The sequence below is a fragment of the Neovison vison genome, chromosome 4 (assembly GCF_020171115.1).
Source record: "Neovison vison isolate M4711 chromosome 4, ASM_NN_V1, whole genome shotgun sequence".
NCBI lineage: Eukaryota > Metazoa > Chordata > Mammalia > Carnivora > Mustelidae > Neogale > Neogale vison.
Genome location: NC_058094.1, coordinates 198,337,160 through 198,361,816, shown reverse-complemented (window position 1 = coordinate 198,361,816; position 24,657 = coordinate 198,337,160). Strand labels below are relative to the sequence as shown.

The 24,657-nt window shown below is 36.1% G+C and overlaps 1 protein-coding gene across 1 annotated transcript in view; it reads right to left on the bottom strand.

The window, feature by feature from the left end:
- The window catches only part of MET (MET proto-oncogene, receptor tyrosine kinase), a 114,175-nt gene that overhangs the window by 72,712 nt on the left and 16,806 nt on the right, over window positions 1-24,657 (bottom strand). The window contains exon 2 of the mRNA XM_044246424.1: window positions 11,254-12,470. Coding sequence (XP_044102359.1) covers window positions 11,254-12,456 — 1,203 coding nt within the window. The 5' untranslated portion in view covers window positions 12,457-12,470. The remainder of the gene's footprint in view (window positions 1-11,253; window positions 12,471-24,657) is intronic.

The following is a 24,657-nucleotide window of genomic DNA, read 5'->3' as shown; positions in this document are numbered from 1 at the left end:
TTAAGTAAGGCAGTGGGAATTATAACAGCTGGTTCTAAGGGCCCAGAGAATGTAGGAAAAACTTTAATATCTAAAGCTCACAAATACTAAATTAATATTTACTTATGAAAATTTATTTGTTTACTTTTCAAATATTTCATAATCTCTTTTTTTTTAAGAGTTCATCTGCATTCACAGTATCATATAGTTTATACCACAACTACCCTGGATCCTGAAAAATACAATTTATTTTTTTAAATAAAGAGCTTTCTTATTAGGTGTGATAAAGTCCTGGTGTTTGTTTTTCTGTGATCTGTAGTTGCGCCACAAATGATGAACTTCAGATTTTCAACAGTGTCACCATACCATATACCCAGGATCACAAAAAGTACTGTTTGCTTAAAAATCAGAAATTAGTGCTTTTGTTTTCTTAGCATTTGATTCTACAAAAAGTATCTAGTTAGAAAATACCATAATAATCATCACAATTTATCACAATATATATATTTTCAATCAGGTACATATTCTGGTCTTCTTTGTACATGTCCAAAACCTGACCCTACAAGGTTAATACTATTGTTAAACTACTGCTTACATATTACTCATTATTTTGCAAATACTGACTACTAGTCTCTCTCTCTCTCTCTTTTTTTCTGATTACTATTCTTAATATTGGGCCAGTAACAGAATGGATCTTGTGTTTTGTCTGCCCAATTCTACTTGGAATCAATACCTTTGTTATGAACCTTCAGAAATCAGAATGTTTAGTTGAGATTAAGGAACACTGCCCATTTTTTTTCCGTATCAGGTCTAGAAAAACCCAACGCACTTGGTATTTTCAAATTAGAAGTATTTCTCAATTACTCTTACTAATACATTTGCTGGATCTTGTTTGCCATGATGTTGGAGCCACAAATACGTTTACATTAATGAATTATCAGATATATTATAATGAATCATCAGATATATTCTATTATACATTCCTCTTCTTTATTCACCTAATTCAGTTCCTTAAGTATTGGGATCACCTAAGTTGACCTCATATTTGCCTTTATTACTGTACTTCAGAACATTTCCACAGTCTTGGACCTTCTCATATTGTGGATATATGAAAAAAAAAAATCTCACCTCCCTATTATCTTTCCTAAGGTTTTGTATAACTTTGCCATCCCCCACCAACCTCAGACACACACTGTACTCTTATAAACAATCTCTTATATTTAAGATTTTGGTTACTTTACTGGAAAATAAATAGTCCTTTGCTATAATTATAGCCTTCAGGAAGGGGCAAACCAATGACCTCCCTGACTTGCAGGCATAGGAATGAGCCCTGAGGATTAAATGCCTCCTATTCCCTCATCTTTTCCCATGGTAGACTCCACTTCTCTTTTGACCAAACAAAAGTGAACAAAGTGAGCAAGGAAAAGGTATTTCTTTCAATTCCTCACATGTATTTTTTGCACTTGCATTTCAAATCTTCATGGATTGTGGGGATGGCAAAAACAGTGCCTTTTACAACCCAGTCATAAAAAACATTAGTAGATTTTATCAAGGGCCTTTATCCAAACCCTCAGCAGTTTAGATGGTCTCTATTTACTATGTAAATATATAGGTTTCTTTTAAAAGACAACATTTTTTTTTTTTTTCAAATAAAATCAACACTGTTGTCTGTGGTCTGCAAGGCATACACTTAAGTACAAAGAAGCAGGAAAAACTGCCTGCCCTCTAAGACCTTAAACTTATTTAGATGTTGGCATGATTAAGTATATATAAATGAACATGATTAAAATGAAAGAGAAAGGCAAAGTATCTGCAGTTAGGGATGCATTAGAACAACATAAGGCAGCACTAACTAGAGGGCATGCCCCTGTACCTTCCTTCAGTAGACACTCATGACATCCTCGTGAGTCCCGGGAGCTCTTGCCTCTCACTTTGCCCTCTAGGCCACATGATTCACATGAGAAGGAAATAGTCTAAAATGAAGAAAGCTGTACAGAGGACAGGATATAGATGCAGAAAGAGAATATGATTTGGGCCCACTTCAGCATTAGCATCACGGTCCCTTGAATTCCATCAACTTTTATAATTTTAATAGCTTCAAAGGAGCTTATTTTGTGGTTTTCTTTTTTTTTTTTTTCTTGAATTATGATTCACTTTGTCATAGGACATACTGGTAATAGGACAATCCCTTCCATCCCCAGGAAATGCAGGTCCTTCTGATGCATAGGTTCACCAGTGTTGGCCACAGGAGAAAGATGAGGGGCATAAGAAAGCAACAACCTGGACAGATAAAAGACATCTCTATGTTTCAAAGCTGATTTAAGTGATAGGCTGGGAGAGAAAGTAAGTGCTCCTACATTATGCCCTTAGCTTCTAGAAATCTACACATTATCTTCCTCATACTAAGAATTACTTAATAAAAAGGAACTTAATTCACTTAGAAATAAAAGACAAACTTTGAATACATTAACAACTTAAAAAAAAAACCAAACTTTTAAAAAAAAATTAATATCTCTGTGATAGTTCTAGCTCTTGTGATACGTTTTTCTAAGTGTAAAATAATATGCACTCATGTCCAGAATTCACTTTAAAAAGCTGGCTAAATGCAGCACCACATAGTTAAGTCCTAAAGTTCATTAAATAATGGCTATGTAGTTGCCTATGTACTAAGGACAGACAGCTTTTTCTAAAAGTTTGGGCTTTATGTAAAAGTTAACTTTTAGCCTATGTACAAGTTAACTGTCACCTCCTCAGGGTGGCCTTTTTTGACTATGCTATCAAATTAACATATTCCTCCTTATTTGCATTCACAGGCGTCCCTTTCCCCCACACTGTATTTCATGAACCATCATGATGTATTTACTGGTGTGTCTGAGTTTTTATTATCATTTCTTCCCCTGTGTGTTCACTTCATAAAGACAAGAACCATGACTAGATCATTCACCACTGTAATACCTGAAAGGTTAGGGACTCTTAACCAAGAAATCTATTCTATTCAATTTCTTCTTGAATCTTGGTTGTATGAACAACTCCATTCCCCCGTCTTTTGCTGAAGACAATGATCACAAGTTTTTGGTCATTTATGACTAGCTTCCAGAACTTGGCTTAAACTAATAAGATGAAAGAACAAGCGTGTCATGTAATTAGCTTAAAATAAATGGAAAATATTGCACATTTTACTGTCAAGATAATTTTCAGAGATATTAGTTTTTGCTATTGACTACCACTGCATTAGTGCTTGTATCTGCTTAGTGCATTAGCACTAAATACTATTGATTCACTCAGCTCACAGACCAATTTAATCTTTGCATATGTCCCGTTTGAGCACCACCTCACCTAAGTTCAGTTAGTAAGAGTGGCTGCTAGATGCAAGCGTTAATCAGATTTTGAATTTAAAACACAATTAGAAAATTTAATATCATACAAATTTACACTTTTTAGGTACATGGACATAAATTCTAGCTAATCATGAATAATCCATGTATTTTGAGAAGACAACTAAGCAAACTTAATTTTCACAAAATCAGCTTCAGAAAAGATTGCTTTCCAAATCAAAACTGACCTTAATTCACCCCTTTTACCTAGAGAATGATTTGAAATATCACCTACCATTTTAATGTCCTCTGATTGATGAACATTTTGATGATTTACCCATATAAGACAACTGAGGTCAGACTTCAGTCTGAATTCGCAGTTTTTATTTTTTGTTTTATAGTTACTATTCATAAGGCATTTCGCCTTTTTGTGAGTATCAAGAATGTGAAAAGAGCCTTTATTTTATATCATTCTGCATCTATAAGACATTTTTCTGTCCTCTTGTTGAAAAACTAGAGAATATTTTTGAAATACAGAGGGTAGACGCACTTCATCTGCTCTATGTTAGCCTAGGTCTGGGTGAAGTGCAGTAAACCTCTTCCCCAAGGCTTTTAAGATAGGAAGTCAACCCTGCTGAGAGAGTAATTCATATGCAAATGAAATAGCCCAGAACTTTTTAGTTAGAAAACATACATAATTAGCAGACTGGAATGTATTCAGGATCTTAGAATCACTTACCACATTCAGCATTATTAAAAACAAAACAAGACAAAACAAAACAAAACAACAACAAAACACCAAGGCAGTTTTAATAACTTCAAGAATAGCTGAGCCCTTGGTTTCATTCCCCTGATAAATGAGCCCTTTTACAGCCCTCCCTTGGTGGCTGGAGATGTGACATACAGCACATATCTGGGCCTTGAGTCATTCTGGACGCCATGTGCCCACTGACTCAGTATCGGTGCCAATCTATGAATAAGCTACAGCAAAAATTCCTCGTGGGTATTCTATCCAAATTTTAACAGATCCTCCTTTTTCTTATTAGAGGAGATAAGAATGCAGGATGGGATGACCACTGATAAAACAGAAGTACGAGTATAACATCCAAAATTTGATATATTATTCTGAGTAAAAAAATCCATTATTACTTAGGAAGGTTAACAGTCTTATCAAAATGCAGGATCACACATGCTTTTATTTGTTTCTAACCATGTAGTACTATGACAATGAAAATATCATGTATTAGAGTTGTCTTCCAAGTACTGTTAACACCAGCTTTTCAAAAGCCACTTTTAAACATTTTTTTGCATGAACTCTTTATTGTTTGCTACATTAATTTTACCAAGTGAATCTCCATGTAGAAAACAACTACTTATGTAAAATAACATTATACCACCTACTTCAAAAGACAGTAAGAAGAATGAATAATTAATTTAGAATGCATTCATCACATCATGAAAAAATGTAATCCACAGGTAAAGCCTACCTATATTTTTGGTGACAGTTTAAGCAATAACAGTATTTCTTTGCTGTTAGCTTATAAAAATGTCAGGCCTTTACTACTTATTCTTTCCTGGGGTGAACCTGTGAATAAGCTACCAAATCATTTAAAGAAGGATTAGCAGGAGGAAGAGAAACCCTAGAAGACATACATTAGGGGCCCACTCTGTAGCACATTTTCAATACCCTCTGGGTGTGCCCAACAATCTCAGAGAGCATTACAAAATTCTGGAAAGAAAATCATTCAAAATTCTTTTTAATAAAATAATGCAGTATGCTACTTTTCATGGGACAGTAGCATGTAATTCTAATAAGTAAGTTAGGGATCAGTGACTCCCTGAGCCTGGGTGAGAATGAAGAATTTACAGGAGGAGAGGAATCAAGTGTCAAATTAACAAATTTCTACTTAGGTTTTTTTTTTTTTTTTAAGTATATTGAATCCTTATTCCTCGAGGATTTTCTTTCTTTCAAAATTTTGCTTTGGTAGCTCTTGCATTTGGCATAAGGCCAAGGTATCTAGTGTTTAGAATGAAGAATCCTCAATAACATTTTTCCTATAGGATAACATTCTCTTGTTTCCCAGTAGAGGAAGTAAAAAAACCCTGAAGTTTGACTTCACATTTTTCATCCCTAATACAAAAATACTCTCTTGAGAGTGCTAGATTGTTTAAATAAGACATGCCAAACCAGTATAATTACATGGATGTTATTTGTAACACTGACTCCACATTCCCTGTTCAAATGGTGTGGTGTGTGGGAGATTACAGATATATGGCCTATAAAGAGTTATAAATCTTTGTTTATATTATTAAATATTATGAGACATGCCCTGAGGATGACAGATCAATAATGGTCCTTGTGGTTTCCTGATGGAAGGCTGCAATTATTTTCTTCCATTACAACTTAAATGTAACCCAATTTTACTCATCTATCATCTTTGTAATAGAAATAAAGAAACATCACGGTATGTTTATTTTTCTGCCTATTCCTATTATTCCTTGTTTGCATCTTGTTTTGATTTTGCTTTCATTCAAAATTGTTCTAGTCACTTTGCTTTCTTCCTCTGATGGCTCTGAGCGGTGACCCTTTAACTTTGGCACTCCTTGAAACGGAGATGGAAAATTACTACTTTAAGTTTCCTTTATTTTGGGAAGTGGTTGGCTACTCTTTGAATTTGAGTATAAATGATATTCAAAAACAAAGAAGCTTGATACAAACAACCTGCGAGGCTGACTTTTTCTGAAACTGCACTATCTGCAAATTCTTGAATGCACAGTATAATTTAAGTTATGGAAGCACAGTATCTTACAGTGCTATAGGTAGTTAGAATTGAAGGTTGGGGAAAGGAGCATACCTTACACCTTCCAGCTTGACTAGGGTACAATTGTTTCAGTTCTCTTTCTCTCCAGCCCAAACCACCACCACTGCCCACCTCTTTCTCTTTCTCCCCCTCTTTTTTTTTTTTAAACTATTAAGTTTTAAGAAGGACTTACACAAATTAAGTATAGTGGAGGTGGGTCACTCCTAATAGGTAGGAAGGTAACACCTTCATGAGCCATAGAACAAGAGTGTGCCCCTTCCAGAAAATTCAATAATCTAAATTTGTCTTTCTTCACGTAAGTATTCCTTACAATAATAATTTGCTATTTATTATGTGCCAAGGACTAAGTTAGAGTCTTTTGTAAACATTATTGCACTTGTTCTCCCAATGGCCCTGCATGGAGGGAAAATGTGTTCAGAGAGTTTAAACAATGCTCTTGTGACCAGAAGGGTATAAAATGGTGGAGTATACATTTGAACCCAGATCTCTTTGACTTCAGTCTTGTTCCTTTAGGCTGAGTAGTCTCCCAAAGAGCTAAATTTATGGTCACCTTATTGTGCTAGGTACTTTATATATATTATCCCCAAGTTTTACAAAACCTTAAGAAGTAGGTTTTGGTTCTGTGCATGTTACGAATGAGGAGATTGAGACTCTAAGCAGTCAAGTCATGGAGCAGAAATCACACAGCTGGTAAGTAATAAGCTGGAACTTGCATCTAGGTGCACCTGGCACCAAACTGCATGTTTCTCCCCTTCAACTGATCAATTAAGATGTTGGTGAAAATATTTTTTACTACAAGTCTACTCTTTCTTATTTTTTAAAATCCAATGCTTACATATAGAGCAAAACTTTGATATTGGAAATGCAAGAAAAAGTGTAATGTGATTAATTATATTTTCTGGTTAAATGAGAGATATTTCAACAAACCTTTTCCAAATTTCAACTCTGATTGAAAATCTTTCCAAAATGTATTAATCCACTTCTCTTATTAAGTATAATTTAGGGAAGAGGACCTTTACTGACCTAGGGATTACAATTTTTTTTTTTTTTTTTTTTTAGTCAATATTGATCTCATTTGTGGGAAACTGGGCAAAGGTGTACTGATTCTATTTTTTCCCTAGAATAACTGTCATGTTAGCAAATCCTTTATATGTATGAAACTGTTGGAGAGTCCCATCAATGTGCTTAAAATGAAATGAATTTTATTTTATTTATTTATTTTTAAGATTTTATTTATTTATTTGTCAGAGAGAATGAGCACAGGCAGAGTGGCAGACAGAGGCAGAGGGAGAAGCAGGCTCCCTGCCGAGCAAGGAGCCTGATGTGGGACTCAATCCCAGGACGCTGGGCTCATGACCAGAGCCGAAGGCAGCCGCTTAACCAACTGAACCACCCAGGCATCCCTAAAATGAAATGAATTTTAAAATTCTATCCCCAAAGAGAAAGTGATGAATTTTGTTTTTCCCCCAAATTTGGGGATTTAAAAAAGTCTCCTTATTATGGGATAGTTTCTCAACTATTTTATTTTGAATAGTTGTTTTGAATGTGCTGTTTAGGGAATACACATTAGACTAAAACAACTTCAACCAAATTCCAGTTTAGGATGTTTACAGAAGTCAAATGATGAATGACTAAAAAAAGGTGGTAAAGATATTTAAGACTAAAGACTTAGTGATTATTTGTGGGTATGTAATCTTATAATTCTAAGTGTTAGAAATCACTGTAAACATGTCCCTTAAGAATTATTTTCAAAAGCAACATAGAAAATGGTTATATTTTGAAGACCATGAATTTATTTTTATTGAACTGATACAATCAACTCTAATATTACATGAATGGGTACCTGAGGCTTAGGATAAGTTTCCAGAAACAACATCATATGCAGAATCAAGGAGTTCTGAAACACACATAACTTAGATATGAAGATGATATAGTTTGGAAACTATCAAATGACTCAAAAGAGGGTTTTAGAGATGTCATCAATATGAGAAGCTATATATGAAGAGTTTACATAGATGGGTTTCATAAAATGTGAGAGTGGGAAACCCAACCAAATATGTGATCTGAAGTAAGTAAATCGGGCCTAAATACTGGCTTGACCCTTAGAATTTAAAAGACGCCCCCCCCTTTTTTGGGCACTCTCTCTGTCTGATCCTGTGACAGAAACCCTCTGTACATGGTAGAAGCTCGGACAGGGCCAGAAAACCCTGCCATGGCTTTGCTTACACATTGAGGACCAGGCAGAAGCCTCAGCGGAAAATTACTGCTGCAGCTTTCCTTCTCTACAGAGCACACAATAGCCTCTCCATAAAGATCTGCTGGATTAAAAATGTTAATAACAAAACTACAATATATGTGTTTATTCACCAAACTTGATGCCAAAACAAAAGCTCTGTTCCAAGAAATTGTCAAAAGTGTCACCTGATATCTTCCCAAATAAAGCTGCCAAGACAAAATGGAGTCGTCTTATTGTATAGTCTTTCCAAACAGGTTTGATTTTGTAAATCATTCTGTTTTGTGTGAGTAATGGCTCTCTTGGTGCTTTCATTTCAAGATGAAGCTAGGAAATGATTGTATGCTGATTATTGGAACAATCTAGGTCTTTTTGTGAACTGGTATATGAAAACTGAGAATGTGGGTAGTCTCATTCTCAGAAGAATTTCGATCGTTACTAACCAGAGAAGATAAACAGGCAAATAAGTAGAAGAGGTTTGAAGGTATTTGTTTTTATGGAATTTGGCCAGTGCAAAACTTGGCTTCCCTTATAAGAAGGTTATGTTGGCAAGCTCCATCTTGTTTTCCACAAGAATTTTTGTGATGGAAATGATAATGGTTTCAGGTGCAGTTGGTGCATTTTGGGCATTTTTCCTGGGTGATAAAACTGACCTGAATTTCATCAGATAATCCCGCCTTTTTGTTTCTTTTGGAACACTAAAAGAGTGAAAGGGGTAGAAAAGCTCAAATGTATTTTGACAATTTCTAGAATTGATAAATACTTTTACATCAGAGTGTTGAAATGCACAAAATAATGAAATAGGATACCAATATACCCTCATACGGTAAAGTCTCTTTTTAATTTTTAACAGAACAAGATTTAGATAGTAAAGTCATGAGCTTTCTTAGAGGCCCTGGAGGAACTCCTAATAGAATCTTTTTAAACTTGTGTTTCTGATGCAATTTATTGGATACAAAAAAGTGTTTTTTCTGGAATGATATTAATATTCATTTTTTCCATAATTCCAGGTTTCTGAAAGTCTTTTTATTTCTTCTCATTCTTTTGTATTTTCTAGTGAAGAAAAGGGGCAGCCACATGAGAAATCCTGTAGCTTCTTACAGAGTTTGCAACGTAGATGACATGAATGCAGGAAGAAGTAAGTCTTAATTGGGACTTATGCATGTATATTATTTTTTATTCCTAGACTTCAGAGGGGTAAGGAGGGAAGTTATGTCTTTAGTTCACTAAAACATGAATTCATTTTCTCAGAAGTATTTTTTTAGCTTTATAAAAAGTAATTTGGGATATGCCTGGGTGGCTCAGTAGGATAAGCATCCAACTCTTGATTTAAGCTCAGGTCATTAACTCAGAATCCTGAGACTGAGACGTGTGACCGGCTCTGCACTCAGGAGTCTGCTTGAGATTCTCTCTCTCTCCCTGTGCCCCTCCCCTGCTCACATAAGCGCTCTTTCTCAAATTAAAATAAATAAACAAATAAATAAATTAAAAAAATCTTAAGCAAATGTTATTTGGAGTTTCCATTTGGGGTAGTATCACAGATATTTTAGCAAGAGTGAACCACATGTTTCTGAATTCATATGTCGTTGGTACCTTTAGCACATTATATACTTTCTTTTCATCAAAGATATGTTTAATGTCCTTTTGCTTACAATTATAACCATTATTACAGAGACTAAAGACTGCTAAAGTAGTGAGATGTGGATTTCCAAAGTCAAACCATCTTAGAAAAGCTGTATTATTTGTTTATCCAGTTAGGATCACTAGTGGTTGTTATGTTAGGTGGTGTAGCCAGGTTCACATGTTTGAATGTGGGTCCAAACCAAGGGAGCCCAAGGCTGCAGAGAATTCCTGATTTGGTGCTCTTCCTCTAGAGCCAAGTGATCCCCTGGGTATAGCTGGTAGCTTTTACTGTATCTAAAACAAAGCAACAAAGAATGTCCCTAACATTTCATGTGAAAATACACTTTCATATAGGTATAAACAAGTATTGATCAAAATACTTGTATTTATAAATATCAAATACCAACCAGGTAAAAAGTACCTAACTAGAAGGTGGTAGACACATGTCTATTCATGTAGAAAATACAAGGAAGGATTTGGGAATATAAACTTCCTCTCTAGTTTTCTAAGTTATTCAGAGAAGTGTATTAGTTCATTTAAAAATATTTTATTTACCAACATTTTAGAAGAAGTTTTTTGTTTGTTTTTAGTTTAATTTTCTTTATATAATGCCCAGAATATAAACCATTCACTTGTATATCAGTAAGTGAATGGGGCTTCATAAAGAAAAAACCTTCAAACCCACAAATTAACTTGAGCTTCTCATTTTAAATGCTGTAAAGACTACATGGGGATCTCAATAATTGTGTTTTACAGGAACTGCTATTGTGTTAAGCTTTGTGTAAATCTGACCAGAACTATTATAGCTTATATGAGAAATAAAGTTAATAAAGTGTTGACAAACATGTAAAGCCAAACTGTAAAATATTTCTTTTTTTAAAAAATTTTATTTATTTATTTGACAGACTGAGATCACAAGTAGGCAGAAAGGCAGGCAGAGAGAGAGGAGGAAGCAGGCTCCCTGCTGAGCAGAGAGCCCAATGTGGGGCTGGATCGTAGGACCCTGGGATCATGACCTGAGCTGAAGGCAGAGGCTTTAATCCACTGAGCCACCCAGGTGCCCCAATATTTCTTCTTTTAGAACCACATTAATCTTTTCTCAAGCTATGATTTTATATTTAAATCAAGATTCAAAATCTAAATTTTCTTGGAAAGAATGTACAAATATTTCAGATAAAGATCATTTACCAAGCACCAAAAAGCCCTTGATACTCTTTTCTAGACTGCTACTTATTCTGACTTATACTTTATAGTTTATAAATGGGAAATAAATGTGACTTACCCTATTAAAGCAGTGTTCATGGTTGGGTCCATAAAAATGTTGAAGACATCTCACGTTGTTTTTGTTGACAATCTTGTTGAAGAATTCATTGACATATTTGATGGGGAATGCACAGACAGCAGAGCGATTCATTGGTTCAGCTGAATCTGGCTGGCTTCGTGCAAACACTCCATAGAGAATGTCATCATTCAGGTTGGCACCTATTTGCTTAGCGAGGTGGGCCCCAGGCTTACCGACATATGCAGCTTGGAGAATATTAAAGACTTCCTCCCTTGTGGATCTCTTTCTTCTTTTTTCTGTGAGAATACACTCCAGAGGCATTTCCATGTAGGAATGCAATCCAGAGTCTACAGAACAGAACCTGATTACTCTTGTGTGAAAAGTTTGAGCGTCTAGAGTTTCTCGTTGGACAGTCAAAAAGTAAATAAAATGATTGCTTTCAAAGGCATGGACATATTTAATAGGGTAGGAATCTCTGAACTCAGGTAGAACATCAATATAAGATTGGTCTGTCAAAAACTTGAAACCATCTTGCGTTTCCTTTAGCCTTCTCACTGATATTGAATGCAGTGAATGATCTGGATGGTACGAGGAATTTATGGTATTGCCCACGAAGAAGTTGATGAACCGAGTCTTTTCAGATAACAGGACTTTGGTTCCCAGGGCACTCACCACACAGTCAGGGCACTGGCCAGGCTCTTCATCTGCCTGTGGGGAGTACATGCAATGGACTTCCGACTGTATATCAGCAGTATTGCTGCGTGGGAGGACATGTCGCTGGCAGGTCCCTCTCTGGACACTGCCACAACTAATGAGCTGGTCATCATAGTATACGTCAATAAGTAGAGCCATGTTGATGTTATCTTTCCAAACAGCGCCCGATAAATTGGCTTTGTGGCTGCAGTCCTGACATGGGGAACAATCTGGGTGTTCCAGCACGGGCCCAGTCTTGTACTCAGCAACCTTCTGAAGGTCTTTGTCATTTAAAACATAAATATAGTTAACTGCACCGAGGTAAATATGATGCTTGTGTAAAACAACATTCTGGATGGGTGTTTCTGCAGTAAAGTTGGGAAGCTGGTACTTCATGTTCACATTCATCTCAGACTTTACTAGTGCCTCTTTGCACTCCCCACAGCTCTTCTGCACCAAGGTAAACAGAAGTACAAGGATGCCAGGTGCAAGCACAGCAGGGGCCCTCATGGTGAGAAGCTTATCTGCCAAAACATGTTCAAGGCGAGAGCAGTTTAGTTGTCATTAGAAACAAAGAAGAAACTGAAAGAACCATACCAGTTAAACTATTAGAAACAAATCTTCCTAACTGGAATTTTTACATCAAGTGAAAACAAAAAACTCTAACGATTTCACATAAAGATGCATTGTGCAGATGGACATGACTCTACATAGTTTAATTTTAGACTCAAGCCATGAACAAGTAATTTTAGAGAACCATTATGAGATGCAAACAATGTTCTGTATTAAAGACAATACAGAAACTAAGTTAGACTCATTTAGCAATGAAGTCAGAAACAGCAAATTTCTTTCTTAACCCCTTGCTGTTGTTTAATGTGGTTTAATATCTGTGGTAATGACTAGGTTGATATTTAAACTTTTTTAGTTAGTCAAGTAAAAGAACTGTGGTTCAGATTCATTTATTCTAGAAATCACAGCAGGCATTGTTTCCTTGGGAGCATGTAGAATTACTAGGCTAAATTTAGCTTCCTTGTGGAAGAAAACAATCATAAATTCTAGAAGCAATATGATCACATGCTGTTTATAGGATTTTGTGTGCAGAGGAAAGGTATGGTTATAATTTGGCTATAGCTGACCTATTGTTTTGGATAGACAAATGCTTAACTTAGTGTAAGATCACTGGAAACATAAAAACAATAAGCTGAAAATGTATAACATAAAATATAATGTTCAAGACTAAAGTCTTAGAATTATTTCTCAGGGAAAAACAACATATTGCTCATTACCAAGTCAAAAGCTATTTAGTAAAAAAAAAAAAAACCCACATTATTTTAACATTCCATTGTATGCACATGGACAATATTTCTAACTAGTTATCATGAATGCATTTGTTTTTCACTTTTGAAAAACTTAAGGTACATGAGTTACAAACACTGTTAGTTCTACTTATAAAAGTTGTAGGCAGGGTGGTAGGTTAACAAGGAGAGGCCTCAGAAGGAATAGAACCAAATAGCTATTACTTTTTTCCCCTCCTTTTTTAGTGCCTAATTCTGACAAGACAAAAGGAACTTTAAAAAACTTACTAGGCATTATAACCATGCTAAAGACTAACCCTAGGTCTACAAAATCACAGCAGAATTCGCTAACAACTAGTATGTGCACAGCTCTGTATTTGCATTATGGAAATGGGGTGTGGCACTTTCAGTGAACCTACGCTGTGGTGGAGAGGCAACGCACATATGCAAATAACTATAGTACACAGCATTACAATACCCTGCATAGCACAAATCAAGAGCTAAAAGCATCAAGAGAGGGAGACACGACTTGTACTTAGAATTTCTATGATATTGAGAAATAGGGACAAGTCCACTATGTTGTGAGGTTCAGGAAAGGAAGGACAATGTTTGTTTGGCTCATCACTCTTTCCCAAGGATCTGATATAGAGGCTAGAACACTGTAGGTGTCAAATAAATATATGCTGAATAAATAAGTGAAAAAAAGGGAGCCTGGGTGGCTCAGTTGTTAAGCGTCTGCCTCCAGCTCAGGTCATGATCCCAGGGTCCTGGGATCAAGCCCTGCATTGAGCTCCCTGCTCTGCAAGAAGCCTGCTTCTCCCTCTCCCACTTTGCTGCTTTTGTTCTCTCTCTTCCTGTCACTCTCTGTCAAATATCTAAGTGAATAAAAATCTGGCAATAAGCTCAAAGTTATAGAAAAGGTTAAGTACAGTAGCCAGAACTTGAATCCAAATCTTTTTTGACTCCAAAATCAAAGATAATTTTACCCTACCAAATTGACAGGAATTGTAGACATTATTTAAAAGGTAATAGAAAAGTCAAGAATTTTGAGCTGGAGAATCATAATTGAAGTTTTACTTTAGAAAGACTGATCTGGAAGCAATGTGGCTGAGAGCAGGGTTTAGAACAGCAACAGGAAGACCAGGTAATAGGGTATTATTTAGTCCATAACCTTATTATCTATAAGGGCCAGAACCAAGATGGTATCCCCAAGAATAGAAAGGAAGCGATTAATGAGAGAATATTTGAATAAATAAGATTTGACATCTCAGTTGGTGGAGTACAAAAGAGAATGCAAAGATGACTAACAGTTATCTGGGAAAAGGGGGAATGATTTAAAAACTAGGGTAGTCAATAGGAGGAAGTTAGGCTAAAGATGGACAAATACGGTAAGTTGGTTTTAAATATGTTGAGTTTCATGTGTTATTGGGAAATGAGTGAAAACGTTCTAGTACAGGGATGACTAGTAGGTTTTACATTGTTCATCAGGAAGTAGATGCCTGAAGTAAGTGAGGAATAAGGATTTCAAGAAGACAGAGCATCTGTGCCAACCAATAGAGGCAAATGACAAGAAGGATTCTGAGGAGAAGTCTGCCCTTACTAGGAAGGTGGAGTGATCAGTCTTAGGTAAGACAATATCTGCCTGGGGTGAGACAGTGGTAAGTGGAAGTATGAGTGCTTGGTAGAGTAATTGGGACTTGGGTTGGATTAAGAATAAACTTTGCATGTTATCTACACAGAGATAATGGTTAAAATCAAGAGTAAGTTCATGGAGGGACAAGGTGAAGGAAGAAAAAAAGTTGTATGAAGGAAATCTTGGGATTACTCACTTTGGAGAAACAAATGAAGGCATCAAGGGAGGTAAGTTTAGTGAGGTGTCAAGACAGCCGATGTTGTACTGTGTCACAGAAACCAGGTGAGGGACTTGAGGAGGACTTGACTTTCAAGAGAGTAAGCTCTGTAGATTCATTAGTTGTACTGGATACTAAATTATAACGAAATGTATGGTAAGGAAGTAGAATGTTTATCAAAGGAAGGGCAAGCAAATCAGGGTCAAGAAAGATTTATTGTTTTTAAAGATTTTATTAATCTGTCTGAGAGAGAGAGAGAGAGAGAGAGAGAGAGCGCACATAAGCAGGGGTACTGGCAGAAAGAGGAAGAAGCAGGCTCTCCACTGAGTAAGTTGCTCAATGTGGGACTTGATGGCAGAACTCTGGAATCACGACCTGAGCCAAAGGCAGACACTTAACTGACTGAGCCACCCAGGCATCTCTCCAAAGTTTATTCTTAAGTTGTAGGAAAGAAATGTGTTTATTTGTAGATCTTTCTCCCACTAATATTTATTGGGTATCTACTAAGGACCAGGCATGGTGGTAGGTTCTGGGAATACAGAGATATGGTGCCTTTCTCTAGGAAGCTCAGAGTCACTTGATGGAGGAGAGATGGTTATGAGAATGCAAAAAAAGGGCAGCCAACCACATTGGAAAAGATGCTAGAGCTGAGCCTTGAAGGAGGAAGATGATGAAAGGAAATTCCAGGTAGGCAGAGCAGTTTGTAAGAAAATATACAGAGGCAGGAAAGAACATATGGCATGGTCAGAAGAACCGCAAGTAGCTGAGCCCAGAGAAATGGGGGAAACCAAGGCAAGCAAGTGGGGGAGATAAAATTTGTTGAAGCAGTATTCCAAAAGAGTTAAAAGAGGCATTACTAAGAGCCTGGAACATAAGAAAGATCATTTTCTGATACAGCAGGTGAGGAAAAGTCAGATAACTGGGCTTCAGGGCATATGATCTCAATATTATAAAAATAAATTAGGGTATATGACCACATTGAAAGTAATAGTTACAGAAGAGGTACTAGGATCTTCAGAGCAGAGAGAGAGGTTTAGAATAGCTACAACAAGGCATGCAAAAAGAGGTCAGCAAGAAATGAAAAGGATTACATAATAGCTCTGAGGTCTCCTTTAAGATACAGCACAATGTGTTGTGACTTTCTCTTCACATAGAAAGAGTTTTCATTGGACCAGAGGGCGAAGCAAAAGCAAAGTGTGTCATTAAGGTGAAGAACTGAAAGAGGTATAAGCCATATAATAATACAAATACTATAACATGTACGGAATGCTTACTATGTATGTGCTAGGCATTCTGCTAAATCCTCTGATTTACTCCTTATAAACACACTTTGAAGTAGAGAGTAGTATTATTCTCCTCTTCTGGATGAGCAAGCTTGCCAAGAGTCACACAGAACTGAATTCAATCCCACGTCTGGCTGACAAGAATCTGTCCAGGCTCTTAAATGCTTCACTAGTACTGAAGCAGCTTCCTGAGGTAAGAGAGTACACTGGAGTAGAAGTCAGATAATCAGAGCTCTGGTTCTTGCTCTTTTCCTCTCCAGCTCTAAGACTCTGGGTAACTCATTTGCCTCCAAGTCCAGGGTCCAGTCCTCACAGGATTGTTTTAAGTATCAAAAAGAAATCTCATATTTGAAAGCTTTGACCATTATATAGTGTATGCATGTATAAATGCAGAGTGTTGTACTTGCTATTTATGTATTTAATTCTCATTGTTTTGAAATGTACTAGAAAATTTTGGGGGGGTGCTTGGGTGGCTCAGTTGGTTAAGTGTCTGACTTCAGCGGACATCGTGATTCCAGAGCCCAGGGAGCCCTGCATCAGGCTCTTTGCTTGGTGGAGTCTGCTTCTCCCTCTGCTTCCCACCCTGCTCATGCTCATTCCCTCCATCTCTCTCTTTCTAATAAATAAAATCTTAAAAAAAATTTTTTTTTGGCCACAGTGCGTGGAATGACAAGGAGTATAGTGGGGGGAATGACAAAGAGTAGAAGAAAAGAAGGGTTTAAGACAAGTTGTCCTATTAGAAGATAAAAACAAATTCCAAGCAAACTGTATATATGCATCTAAAACTTCTAGAATATATTATGGGGAAAAATTAAATGAACTTCTCAATATGATATTAGCATGTCTTCTAAAATTTGGAACATTAGCCCACTACATAATTTATCACTGTATTTTCTTTAGGAAAAGTAATAAAGGAAGAAAAGAAATGAACCATTACTGCCAAAAGAAAAAAAGCATTACAATCAATTTGCATCTTAGTTGATACCCATTAATGCAGTGTAGAGGGTGAATTTTTTTTTTCTTTTAGGCTTTTTCTTTTTTTTAAAGATTTTATTTATTTATTTGACAGACAGAGATCACAAGTAGGCAGAGACGCAGGCAGAGAGAGAGGGGAAAGCAGGCTCCCTGCTGAGCAGAGAGCCCGATGTGGGGCTCGATCCCAGGACCCTGGGATCATGACCCGAGCCAAAGGCAGAGGCTTTAACCCACTGAGCCACCCAAGCACCCCTCTTTTAGGCTTTTTGAAGGAGCCTTTAAAATGATATTTTAAAAAAATCTGTACTATTATATTATGGTTTAAAAATAAGGTTCATATCTTAAAGTTGGCATATAAATCACTGACAGTACTAATTCTCAATTAATTAAGAATAGAAGAAAATGTACAAATATACTAAAGGGCTTTTTTGTTATCTCACTTGAGGCGATGGCAAGTCATAAGAAAACCAGAAGGGAAAGAGGATATTTTTTTCTGTTTTAGGAAAAAAAATTACAGAATATCCCTGGAGTTTGTTAACTCAGTCTCCCTCATCTTTTTTTTACATTTTCTTGATAGCAAACAGTGATGCCACTTTTCAAACTGAAAAATCAAAGAAAGATGAATTTTTTTAAAAAATTAAAGCAAAAAAATAGAACTAGAACCCATTGTCAACAACAGGATTTTAAATTAAAATACAGGTTTCTGTTTAATCCTCAGATAATGAGAAAATGTAAACACCCCATTTCCTTGATCATTTCAATTAATTAAGTCCCCTTCCCATTAACAAAGATATATATTGGTCAGACTAGATCTCCTCCAGGAAATAATTTTCATAAGGAATGGAGGGAAACCTTTTGGAAGTATTTATTGCTGAGAGGTATAGCCTAATGACACTGTTGGTTAAATAAGGGACAGCTAAGTGTTCAAGTGCACAAACTCAGGAGACAGACTGCGAGGTTTATATCCATTTGCTGTCTGTGAGTCCCTTCGGCAAATAACTTCTCCGAGCCTCCGTTTTCTCATCTGAGATATGGGAGTGATTATAATACTTACCTCACTGGTTGTGATGGTTACTCTGACAGCTCAATGAGCAAAGGCATGTAAACCACTAAGAGCAGCGCTTGACAGGGAGGAGGTCAATAAATGTTCTCTAGTACTCTTGTTTGTTCATATACTCAAATACACTATGTTCCAGATAGTGTGTATTGTGCTGATGATACAAAAATGAATAAAATGTTTCACAACTGTCCATGAGATCTCAGACTAGTAGAGAAGACAGACAAACAGTTTAAAACAGTTTAAACTCAGTGTGGAAAGGTCTACAGGAGTCTCTGAAGGGGAACTTCATGAGGCTAGGAGAGTCAGGCAGGCATCAATCAATCATGATCCTTTCCTCATAAGGCACTCACACCCTGAGATGTAACATGGGGGAGAACCTGAGTTTGAGTTGAGGCAGTGCAGCTGAGCAGTTGTATGCCCAAAGCCAGTCTCCCAACTACTTTGGCCTCAGCTGCTTTCTTATTTGTAAAATAATAGTGTTGATCAAGTCATGTGCTGGTGGTGCCCTCTGGCTCCCGATGTCTTATCGTGCGCATCTTTATAGCGTGAGTTCAGTGAGTTTTTCTTGGTAGCTTGAAATAGGCCATGGCTGCAGTATTTACACCACAGAAATTGGCAAGTATTACAAATCAGGACTTTTTTTCTCCCTGAAAGCATGAAGATTAAATATTTACAAGCACACTCCTAGGCTGAACTAATGACCTTCAAAATTATTTTCTAACTGTAATAATTTTCAACTCTGAGATTGTTTTTCTACAATAACATTTTACTTCAATATGTGTTGGCACATATTGCTTTTTCTTTTCTATCTATGTAATCTGCCAGATCGGGATGTGTGAGCAATTTTAATATTTATATTGGTAGTGACTCCAGAAATACTTTCACTTTTCATATATTTTTGTCTTGATACATTTATTCCTGTGATATGCCTAGATCAGGCTTTCAATATACGATGTTTTCTTTTTCCTTTTTATTTTATTTTTTTTTACTGTTTCTGTTTTTTCTTTCTTTCTGAAATAGTGCTGGCCATTTAGCCAACTTTGTGCTCCTTACTAAAAGGAACACGTAAAGATGATTCAGACAGATTGACTAATTCATTCTCTTAAAATGTTGTACACATAGCAGGTGAAACTGAATCATCCATAAAACATTTTTTATTTCTTTTCAGTTGATAGTTAAGATAATCTCACTGGCAAAATATTTCCTGGGAGTAATTAACAGAATGGCACCTTGGCCATTAAACTATTGGTATTTAGGAGTATTTCCTTTAAAGAGGATTGTTCTGTTAGCTCTGAAGATCAGCTCAGCCTAAACTTAAGACCGGTTACTCCACTCTGTCTGCCATCTATCTGCCTCTAGTTTTTTCACTAAACTACCTTACATAGGTTTTTCATTCTCCAGAAATACATTTAATTCCCTAAGAATTTATTGAGTAGCCACCTGTGACTATCACACTACTACTGTTGTCACTATTGTTCTCCTCATCAGTAAAAACCTATTACAAAGCACTTGTGTGTTAGGTTCAAGCACTGATTCCTCAGGAAAAAACACCACAGGTGTAATGGGATATATTTGTAAGAGACTCTCCAGACTTTGACAGGAGTAACTTTGCTTTTTTAGGAACTTATTTTCTTAGAAATTATAATACTTTATAATTAGATAGCACTGTAGAGTTTACAAAGGACTGTCAGTCACATCCTCACCTCTAATCTGCAAAATTATCTTACAAGGTGAGCATTATTTCCTTTCAGATGACAAAACTGAGATTCAAAGAAGATTAAAAATTATCTAAAATGTCCTAGCCAGGGGCATCTGGGTGGCTCAGTGGGTTAAGCCTCTGCCTCTCGCTCAGGTCATGGTCTCAGGGTGCTGGGATCGAGCCCGGCATTGGGCTCTCTGCTCAGTGGGGAGCCTGCTTCCCCCTCTCTCTCTGCCTACTTGTGATCTCTCTTTCTGTCAAATAAATAAATAAAATCTTTAAAAAATAAGTAAATAAAATAAAATGTCTTAACCATGCAATACAGTTCTTGTATTGTAAGTGTATTTCTAATGTTTTTAAAAAATGTATCTTGTTTATTTGAGCTGTTTTAAATTATTTCATTTCCTGAAAATAATTTTTATTCAAAAGGTATAATATTTTAGTAAATATTTGTTTTAACCAATCTAACTACTTTAACTCTCACTGTCTCTACTACTGGCAACTCTTTTGAAAACTCTCCCTCCTCTCTAATGGGGCTGTCATCACATGGCTTACCTCCCTTACCACAAGGTGAGCTTGCAAACCAAGCTGGCCTTTCAATGAACTGTTCTTTTGATGTAGAGCTTAGTGGGGATAAGCACATGACCAAAGCAAGACCAGTCAGAATCTTTTTGAGATTTAATATAGATTTAATATAATACTGAGAAGGGACCTCTCTCTTTGAAAGATCACAAGTACTAAAGATGATGTTAATTTAGAATGTCTGATGCCCAACTTTGCCATTATGTGGAGAAAGCCTGCCTGAACAGAAAACTGACCCAAAGGGCAAGAGAATCCAGACATGGAGAAAGGCAGGTTCTCCATGTTAGTGTTTGAAGATCTGTACCCACCTGGTCTTAAGCTAATAGGAACCAGTAAAATCTTTTCTTCCTTTCACTCTTCTCCCCCCGTCTCCCCTTTTGGAGATACTACAAACCTGTGAGTTCAAACACAAAGTCAAGTGCATAAAAGCAATTTTAAGTAAAATATTCAAGTAATTAGAATGAAGAACAAAGGTGGTTCCCTTACTTACTTGAATAATTGCTTTAAATATTTAATTTATTGGTTAAATTAGTTTCATCTATTAGTTAAAATTTCTGAGGTAGTATACTAGTTTCTCCCTGCTATATAATTTCAAAAAAAATTTTTTACAATAGTTACATAACATAATCTCAAGACAGAAATAATGTATCTAAGTGAAGAGGCAAGATATAAAAAGTGGAAAAATTTCAAGCCTGCTTTTAAGTATATAAAAGGGATTTATGATGATGGAAAATGGCTGAGGCCCCATATTAAGGAAATTGCAGCCATAAAAAACAGTAATAGTTAAATCTCCAGGAGGACTTGCCAGAGTGAAATCCTAAGAAAAATTCTCAGCGCTCTCTACACTTATACCAATTCTATTAACTTTAAAAGTAGGCGCAGAAAAGCGAGGTTAAGGAAAGATTAAATTTTAAAAATATTTTATTTATTTATTTGAAAGAGAGAGTGGGAGAGAGAGAAAGAATACAAGTGGGGTGAGGGGCAGAGGGAGAAGCAGACTGCCCATAGAGCAGGGAACCTGAGCTGGGGTCCAACCTTGGGACTTCAGGATCACCATCTGAGCTGAAGGCAGATGCTTAACTGACTGAGCCACGCAGGTGCCCCAGGAAAGAAGATTCTAATAGGAGATTCCTGATGGCAATTACAATACTGTATTTATAAACATTCACTGTTTATGAAGAATCATATTATATCACACAATAGTTAATGAAATATTTGTGAGGATCCACTGTATACCATACACTTATCTAGATATTGAGAATTCCAACTTTCAAAAAAGTATATAGTCTGTGGATTTGAAGACAGCAAGATAAATGCTAAAAATCTAAGTCTGTAACCTAAATTGAAAAGTGACGGAATCTACTGGGCTGTAGAGAAAGCAAATTTTAAAACATGCTTTGTTGAACATTCAATTCTTATGCCTAAAGATTTAACAGTGTTATGATCATTAAAAGAATGTCTAAACTGACTTTAGAAAGATAAAACAATTTGCCGCATCAAAATATCCCCTTTCATTTAGCCAGCTATTACTTTGACAATGGTTTTTTTCCTTTTCTTTCTTTCTTTCTTTCTTTCTCTTTCTTTCTTTCTTTTTTAGAGAGGGAGAGAGGGAGAGAGTGGAAAGAGGGGCAGAGGGAAAGGAAGAAAGAGAATCCTGGAGTAGGCTCCGTGCCCCACAATCCCACAACCTCGAGATCATGACTCGAGCTGAAATCAAGAGTTGGACACTTAACCAATGGAGCCACCCCAGATGCCTCTACTTTGACAATGATTTCTAACAGTAAGTTGGGAGGACAGAGGAAATCTTGAGGATTTTTCAGCATCCAACTACTCTTTCATATGAACACATTTAAATGATCTAAATACTCATAAGTCAGTCCTATGTCTAATATTTACAGACAAATTTGCTTGATAACATTCTTCCCAATAACTCATAACACTTTCTAGAGAAGAGGTGAGGTGCAGTGGAGAGAGTGTGGGGCTTTGTTATCAGATGGACTTTGATGTGATGTGAATCTGGGCTTAACCATTTACATATTTTATGACTAAAGTGTTATAACGTGTCAGTTGCTTTATCTAAAACATGGGGATAATGGTATATGTCTTGGGGGTTGCCCATGAGGGTTAGGGATAAATCATGAGACCATGGAATTTAATCATGCAGCATATACTGACATTCAATAAATGTAGCTACATGCTTATCTTAAGTTTTGTTTTAGCCAGTTTTTTCATGCCTTCATCAAATACGAGGAACCTGGCACAGTCTACTAGGTGAGCCCACTCCAAATACTTGGTGACTGTTTCATCACTATAATTCTCTCAGTTTAAATATTATTATTTCTTATTTTCCCATCCTTTGGCCATTTGTGGTTTTCCTCTAAACCTGTCTCAAGTTCTTGAAGTCCTTCTTAAGTTGTTCTCTAAGGCAAAGCCACGGTAAGGGTCGTCTATGCTAAGAACAAAAAGGGAACCATTACTTTACCACTTTAAAGAAGAGCAAACTTATACACCCACATAAGTTTAGCAAATAAAGATATAGTATTCCCAGTTAATTTGTATTCCCAGTTAAATTTGAATCTCAGATAAATAATGCCTAATTTTTTTAGTGTAAATATGTCCCATAAATATATTTTATGTGACAATACTAGTTATAAGCAAATGAAGAAAAATAAAGAAATAATTACCCTTTTTATTAACAAAACTCAGAATGAAAACATTTTGGCCAAAAATATTTATCTATTGCTGTAGAATAATATTTTTAAGGTTTTTGTAGCACATACATGTTGCAAAACTGCATACGATTATTTTTGTTTTTGTTGTATTATTGCAGTGTGTTTAAAACATGCTATTTTCTTTTTTTAAAGATTTTTTTTTATTTTTTATTCAAGAGACAGAGATCACAAGCAGGCAGAGAGGCAGGCAGAGAGAGAGGAAGGGAAGCAGGCTCCCTGCTGAGCAGAGAGCCCAATGTGGGGCTGAGCTGAAGGCAGAGGCTTTAACCCACTGAGCCACCCAGGCGCCCCTAAAACATGCTGTTTTCAAAATGATTACCAGAGCAAACTGTTCTTAACAGGTGATTTTTAAATATCATGTGAAGGTGTAACTATATGAAAGGGAGTAAAAAAATTTTTTTTTAATTAAAAATCAAGGGAAAGATTTGTGTGCTTGTGGATAAAAGTTATACCATGTATGGCAGCCTGTTATTGACATGAAATTTCTAAAACAAAAAATATCCTTAGATTGTATATTTTACTTATAACAAATAAGTTTAAAAATTTATTTATTGGTGGCTAGAGGGGAAAAGAAGTTAAACATGGTGCAAGAATAATTTTCATGTATTATAATTAATTAATGTTTTAGGAGCTCCTTTAAACACTGATGCTTGATTATTATACAAATATTATTTCTTTGAAAGAGACCTAAATAATGTTTTTATTCAGATTCTTATCCAATACTGCATCCCTTCTTCTTCCAATAAACATTTAAAAGCTGAAAATGATTGAATTATAGCATCAGAAAAGGCCAACTGTGCATTTTTTAGTTGTAACATATGACTGAGACCATTGTCCAACTCTGATCTGGTAAGAAAAAAGATAAAAAGAAGAGAACTTCATTATATTCTTAAGATTATCCTTCATACATTCATAATCTGTTAGTAAACATCTTTGTCCTTTTAAGAATTGTTGAAAGTATTCAAGTTCTGGGCAAGAAGAATGAATGGGCATTTGTTTTAACATTGTACATATTGTAAAAAGTCCTGTTGAGAAAATACATAGTCCTGAATGACTAGACAGGCTTTTGTCCCATTAATAAGTTGTAGGTCAGACAAGAATGTTTCATTGTCCTTGAATATGTGTACATTGAAATTTCACTGTTAAGAAAGTGCTAAGATGAAACAAACTGTGGGTTGCTGGGGGGAGGGGGTTGGGAGAAGGGGGGTAGGGTTATGGACATTGGGGAGGGTATG